At 35.0% G+C, this 7,507-nt stretch overlaps 1 protein-coding gene across 1 annotated transcript in view; it reads right to left on the bottom strand.

Moving 5' to 3' along the window:
* Positions 1 to 7,507, bottom strand: part of Arid2 (AT rich interactive domain 2 (ARID, RFX-like)) — a 160,420-nt gene that overhangs the window by 55,646 nt on the left and 97,267 nt on the right. The window contains exon 6 of the mRNA XM_013018715.1: positions 4,962 to 5,029. Within this exon, the coding sequence (XP_012874169.1) occupies positions 4,962 to 5,029 (68 nt within the window). The remainder of the gene's footprint in view (positions 1 to 4,961; positions 5,030 to 7,507) is intronic.

Here is a 7,507-nt window from a genome sequence, read left to right on the forward strand (position 1 = left end):
CTGGGCCTGGGCACTGTCCCTCAGCTCTTCAGCTCAGGGCTAGCACTCTACCACTTGAGCCACAGTGCCACTTCCAGCTTTTTGCTTATGTGGTGCTGAGGAATCGAACCCAGGGTCTCAGGCATGCACGGCAAGCACTCACTCTACCACCGAGCCACCTTCCCAGCCCATGAACCATAGTTTTAATACAAAAATATGAGTAATACCTTTTGGGACATTAATCAGAATGTTTATATCTAAATCAGGGTAGGTGTGTATGCATGCACACACGCACATACATGCACGCATGCAGATCCCCTACGTTTCCTTTAGCTTACTAGAATCCTGCCACAAAAATCATAGTTTTTTTGGTGTGTATCTCTCACTAGACTTACCCAAACCACAAGGGATCTTATTCTTTAATATTCATCCCTTTATCATCATTTAACTCTACCAAAAAGACATCAGCAATTGCCTACAGAAAAGCCTTTACCCTTTGTACAGTCTCTTTACAATAAAATATATATATATATATATTAAGTGGCGCTGTGGCTCAAGTGGTAGAGCACTCGCCTTGAGCTGAAGAGCCCAGGGACAGTGCCCAGGCCCAGAGTTCAAGCCCCACAACCGACAAAAAAAAATTTATATATATGTATATAGATAGATAGATAGATAGATATTCATTGGTCACATGATCTAATGATAGCATACACCCAGTAGTAATTTATGCCCCTCTTCTTGCTCTAAATCCCTCATCACCACCCCCAGATTTTTTTAAACCAAATTTTAATGGGTTGCATTACTCTATTTCCAAACTTGAATATAATGTTCTTCCATCACTTTCTTCCCTTCATCTAATCATCCTCTCATCCACCCCCCCACCACTAAAACAACTCCCCTTTTACATTCAGGTCCATTTTTGGGGGGGGTCTAGATTCCACATGAGAGAAAACTTGATTCATAAATGTGTCTTATAACTATCACATTACCCTGTTTTTGTTTTTTGTTACATTACCCTGTTTTATCTTCTCAAAAGTACTCACGAAATTCTCAAATTACATTATTTAATTTTACTCTGTCTTACTGCAGTAGAAAGGAAATCCAATAAAACATGGGGATATTGTTTATCCAGTGCTTGGAAAAGTTTTAGCACACAGCAGCTGCTCAGTACATATTTGGTAAATAAAAGAATTAATGTGGAAAATTACTTTAAAAGACGAATGATGAAGTAAAACAACTCAAACCACTTTTTTCTAAAATGAAGGCATTTAAAGCTATTTCTTGGGTAATTTTAATCAGACATTATCAGAAAAGAATCATAATAATCTTAGTCAATTATACTCCTGTTGGACTAGGCCTTGTGGGATACAAATTTCATTTAGTATAATGAAAAAAATATTTCAACTGGGCACCAGTGGCCCATTCCTATAATCCCAAATATATTTGGGAGGCTGAGAACAGGAGGATCACAGTTCCAAGCCAACCCAGGCAGAGATGTGTATGAGATCCTCTTCTCAACCCATGGGATCGTATAGTAGTGCCTGCCTGTCATCCCAGACTGTATGAAAGGCTGAGACTGGGAGGATTCCAGTGCCAAGCCAGCCTAGGCAGCGAAGTCTGAAAGACTGTCTCCATGGAGCTACACTCAGTGGCACAAGCTGGTAATCCTAGTAATGACAGGAAGCCGAAAGTAGACAGATAGTGTTCTGGTAAGTATCCAATTTGGAAGCAAAACCCTATCCTAAAAATAATTAGTGAAAAACAGGACTGAAGGCATGGCTCAGTATAACGTCAGCCTAGCAAGCACAGGCCCTGAAATTAAAAACTCCATTATATTAAAAAAAAATTAACGTGGTATGCTTTAAAAAAATATTTTTTTAGTTTGTTTTAGTTTTGTGTGTGTGTGTGTATTTTAGGTTGCGAGGCTTGAATTCAGGGCCTGGGTGCTGTTCCTGAGCAATTTTGCCCAAGGCCAGCACTCTACCACTTGAGTCACAGCTCTCCTTCCAGTTTTCTGGTGGTTAACTGGTGATAAAGTCTCATGGATTTTCCTGCCCAAGCTGGCTTCCAACCACCATGCTCATATCTCAGCCTATTGAGCACCTAGGATTATAGGTGAGAGCCACTGGAACCTGGCAAATTTACACTCTTGACTCCAAAATTTTAAAGAAAAAAACATCATCAAGGGGCTGGGAAGGTAGCTCAGCGGTAGAGTGCATGCCTTGCAAGCATTAGGCCCTGGGTTCGATTCCTCAGCACCACATAAACAGAAAAAGCCAGAATTGGCACTGTGGTTCCAGTGGTAGAGCGCTAGCCTTGAGCTGAAGAGCTGAGGGACAGCGCCCAGACCCAGAGTTCAGGCCCCATGACCGGCAAAACAAACAAACAAACAAACAACAAAAAAACATCATCAATATAGATTTAGCTCTAAGTATTTCAGCATAGCTAAAGGTTTATAATCAGGAAAATTATAAACAACCTAAAGTTCTAATATATATGTATATTACTTACATGAAATATTAAATGTCTGTTATAAAAGTACGAGTTTGCTAAAATGTTAAAGATTCTGAATGAGACCGAAAGTTCACAGTGCAACAGGCAAATTACAAATAAAGTTCCAAGGCTAGAAGTATGGGCTCTGTGGTAGAGCACTGGCCTAGTATGTCCAAGATACTGGATTTAATCACAACAATAAATGAAGTTCAAAACACAGCTTTTCCTTTTAAGTATTATATACAGAGAAACAAAAACCAGAATATATACTGAGAAAACATGTCTATAAATACATAAATAATGTAGATTTCACAGTATTTGTATTTAATGATGGCTTTAATGTTTTGCTGTTTGCTATTTATTCTGGCAAAACTGTTCTAGAGTACATATCCATTCCTTACATAAAAGTATAAAATATTGGAACTATTAAAACAAATTGTTCATTTTTCCTGGAACATTTGTTAATTTAATATTTTCTTTGATGCAGTATCATGCTACGTAGCCATTATGGCTTTGAACTCATAATCCTCCTGATTCTGCCTCCCAAATATTGGGATTAGGTTATTGCCTGGTGTCAGGCTAGTAACTCATTAATATAAAATTCACGAACACACATACTTTTGAAGAGGTATTTTAGACTTCTGCATTGCTTGAAGTATTTTATAATGCAATTATTCATTTTGTAAAAAAAAACAACAAATATGTACCTATTCCATATTAGCTTTTTATTAAAAAACAGTAACAGATCATTTTATGTAAGCGAGGTGCTGGTAGCTCATGCCTATAATCCAAGCTATTCAGGAGGCTGATAATCTGAGGATCAAGGTTTAAAGCCAGCCCACTCAGGAAAGTCCATGAGACTCTTATCTCCAATTAACCGAAAAAAGCTGGAAGTGGAGCTGTGGCATAAGTGGTACAGAACTAGGACTGAGCAAAAAAACTCAGTTATAGCACTTAGGCCCAGAGTTCAAGACCCAGGCCTGGCAAAAAAGAACAAAAAAAACTTGAACATTTTATGTTTACAAAGTACTCCTTTTAGAGCCATACCTGTACTTCCAGCTTCTTGGTGGTTAAGAGTTTCACAGATTTCTTGCCCAAACTGGCTTTGAGCCTGGATTCTTAGATCTTAGCCTCCCTTTGAGTGGCTAGGATTACAGGCATGAGCCACTGGCACTTGGCTACAACCTACTTCATCTAATGTAAGATTTTACTTTTCTAAATTTAATATATAGTCAAACTCTTGAAAGTATACTCTGTGTGACTTTAGGTAAAATGACACTAAATACATATTACTACTTAACAACACTATTTCTTACAAGTTTCTTATAACTCAAATTTGTACTATAGCTACCAATTTGTTTTTTTTTTTTGGTCAGTCATAGGGCTTGAACTCTGGGCTTGGGTGATGTCCCTAAGCTCTTCAGCTCAAGGCGAGTGCTCTACCACTTGAGCCACAGTAGCACTTCCGATTTTCTGGTAGTTAATTGGAGATAAGAGTCTTTCCTGCCTGGGCTGGCTTGAACAGCAATCCTCAGATCTCAGCCTCCTGAATAGCTAGGATTATAGGCGTGAGCCACCAAAGCATGGCTGCCACCAACATTTTTTAATGCAATTGTGTTTTAAAAAGTCAAGTGATGAATGTATATGATTTTTTATATCAGTGTTTCTAGGGGCTAATTTCAATAAATAAGGGTTAAGTTCAGAAATCTTAAGAAGTAACAGAAACCAAAAGTAACCAAACTTGTTAATCACCTATCAGTTTTTTTTAAAAAAAATGCAATTGTATAATACTATTTAATATTCAAGTTCTATTACCACAAAATGACAATGTATACCCTTAAATGATAAGTAAAAGCAGCATCCTGCTGTTGTTTGAACACAAATTAGTTACTTGCTGTTTAGACACACATAAGTTTTAATACAATCTGTTTGAGTCTTTGTGGTAGTTTCTAATTTGAAGTGTACAAATTAATGGTTTTCAAAATTACATTCTCAGGTATTCTATAGATTCACATCTTATCATCTTTTAGAATCATACTTTTTTGAGGATTTGAGGTAGACATGGACCTTCATTTCTTTCTGAATTGTACAATTTTAGAATATACACTAATATAAATTTATTCAAACTTATTTTCAGATAGCAATAGGATTATTTAGCATCTAGTGCTTTTGTTATAGATATATTAGAAGTTAAAAACTAAATATAAATAAGTTAATAAATTTATCTTATAAACAGAAAATGTTATTTTAAATAAGAATTTCATTCATGTTAGATAATAAATTTATTAGATCTCTAATCTTAAATCTAACTAGATATTAGATGTTATGAAATTTTTTCTACTTAATTATAACCTCTAAATAGATTTGTATGTAATTATGATAAAGATAAAAAGATAAAAGGTCATATGCATAAAATGAGCAACCATTTCATATAGCTGGATTGTCTGCATGTAAACCAATGGTTCAACATTTTAATTTATGTGAATTACCTTAACAAAATCTCTATCAGTCTTCTCTTTCCATTCTTCTCCAAATACAGTAGAAAAGGATCCTAAAGCTAAATGAATAAATAATACAGATAGTAAAATACAATTAACTCTTTTAATTTTTAATATAATGAAGCTTTGAAGAACAGTAAAACTGATTTTAATATATCTTGTTCACTTAAATTTTCTCTATAGTACATCAAAATAGCAATGATTAGTAGTGGATTACAGTAAATACTACTCCTGTAATATTTTTTAAATTATTGGCTGAAAAAATAGCTTTGTTCCTATATACTAAAATTATACAAAAGTTAGGCTGGTGAGGCAGCTAGTTTATGGGAGAGCTACCACCTAGCACGTATAATGCCTGGCTCAAACCAGTGACAACAGTAGTAACAACAACAACAAAAACTTTAAAAAAAACACAATGCATTTTCTTAAGATATACAGATAGCAAAGAAAAAACCTGAAGATTATTATAATAATCTATACTAGCTTCCATTTGTAGAGAAAATGAACACTGAAAAGAGAACTGATGTAATTGCTGTTAGATTGCTAAACCTGTCCTAGAAGTTTTGATACTAATTTCAGAAATAATTGTGTGGCTCATACTTTTTTATTTAAGGCTTTTTTTTGGGGGGGGGGGGTCAGTCCCAGGTCTGAACTCAGGAACTGGGCTTTGTCCTTGAGCTTCTTTTGCTCAAGGCACTCTACCACTTGAGCCACAGGGCCACTACCAGCTTATGTTTATATGGTACTAAGGAATTGAACCCAGGGCTTCATGCACACTAGGCAAACACTCTACCACTAAGCCACAAAAAGGCTTCTTTTATAAGAAGTTCCTATGAATAAAATCTCCATTAATGAAGATTCTCCAAAGAGAATCCTTTTCAAAATATTAACATGATTTTTTAAAGTATTCAGCATCTTCATGAAATATCTACGTGGCAGAACTCTCTAAGTTTTCTTACGTTTTGGCAATGATAGAAATAGTCTTTAAATAGCATTTTCTAAATTAACAGTATTTTTAGATTTCTATGCTAAAGAATTTAGTCTTTTAGACAAATATGACCAAATAGTATAAGATGAATGGTTTCTAAAAACTTTCATACCTTAATACATCAAAACTAGTGTTTTACATTATTATTCACATGTAATCCTATTGAAAGACCAATGCTCTCACTAAAATTCTTCTAGTTTAAAAAGAATTATTTCCAAAAGGAATGTGAGTTTTCTTCCTGCTCAATTCTACATTAAATGCTAAAAGCTACATTTCAAAGTGTAAAACAAAATGTGATCTAAAATTACAAAAGTGAAATGGAAATCCAACAAATTAGAAGTTCAAAGTCACAAACAAAAACACATCTTTGTTCCTTCATGTAACCAAGGAAATGGTTTCAGGAAGGGTAAAAAAATAACTTTTTACCTTTGTTTACACTATTTTCAATTTGTTTTCAGATAAAATAAATACATAGCGAATATCAAAGAATCCTACTTTAGATAATCAGGAATTAAATTCTATCTGAAAGTTATACTTGATAAAAGTCAAGCTGCAGAGAAAATAATTCATTTGCTAACATTTTTCCAATTTAAAGAAAAAAAAACAAACCATAAGTGCTAAATGCTTTGACATTCTCTCACAAACTGTACACATATAGGATAAGTCCTGCTTGGAAAAGATCATCAATCTTCTTTACAAATGGATTGAGGGGAGATGAATGGTTGGAAAGCAAGGAAAAGTTTTACATTTATCTAACATATTTTAGAAAGAAAAATTATAAGCAGGAAAAGATTTCAAGCTTTCTAAATCTCTAATCAAAAAAATAATAATATATTTTGTTGGTCATGGGGCTTGAACTCATGGGCTTGTATGTTGTCCCTTAGCTCTTTCAAGGCTAGTGCTCTATCACTCGGAGTGACAACTCCACTACCAGTTTTGAGTGGTTAATTGCAAATAAGAATCTCAAGAGGACTTTTCTGCCTGGGCTGGCTTCAAACCAAGAGCTTCCTCATTATCTCAGCCACCTGAATAGCTCAGATTACAGGCATGAGCTACCAGTGCCTGGCTAAACCAAGCAATTTAGTTACTGAAGAATAACTAGCTTTAAGAGAAAATTTCACAAAAAATAAACTATAAAAAGCACTGGTAAATCCTACAAGAGAAAAGAATATGAAATATTTGGCACACCTTATTCTGATTATGTTGGGAGCATGATTTAAAAAGCTTGACCTTAAATATGTAGTTTTTTTTTTAAATACTGACATATAACCAGTCCAAATAGAATCCAGAAAAGCAGTTTTTTCCATATTCCAACATTTATCTGGATTTTGTGACAACTAATCTCCCCCATATCAGGAAACTTAAAGCAAAAATCAAGATTTGTATACAAAAGGTTCTAATTAGACTTAAAAACCTAACTATTTCCGGGTGCCAGTGGCTCATGCCTGTAATCCTAGCTACACAGGAGGCTGAGATATGAGGATCACAGTTCAAAGCCAGCCCAGGCAGGAAAGTCCGTGAGACTTTTTTTGGGGGGGGTGGGGGGGTT

Source organism: Dipodomys ordii, unplaced genomic scaffold, assembly GCF_000151885.1.
Source record: "Dipodomys ordii isolate 6190 unplaced genomic scaffold, Dord_2.0 Scaffold42, whole genome shotgun sequence".
NCBI lineage: Eukaryota > Metazoa > Chordata > Mammalia > Rodentia > Heteromyidae > Dipodomys > Dipodomys ordii.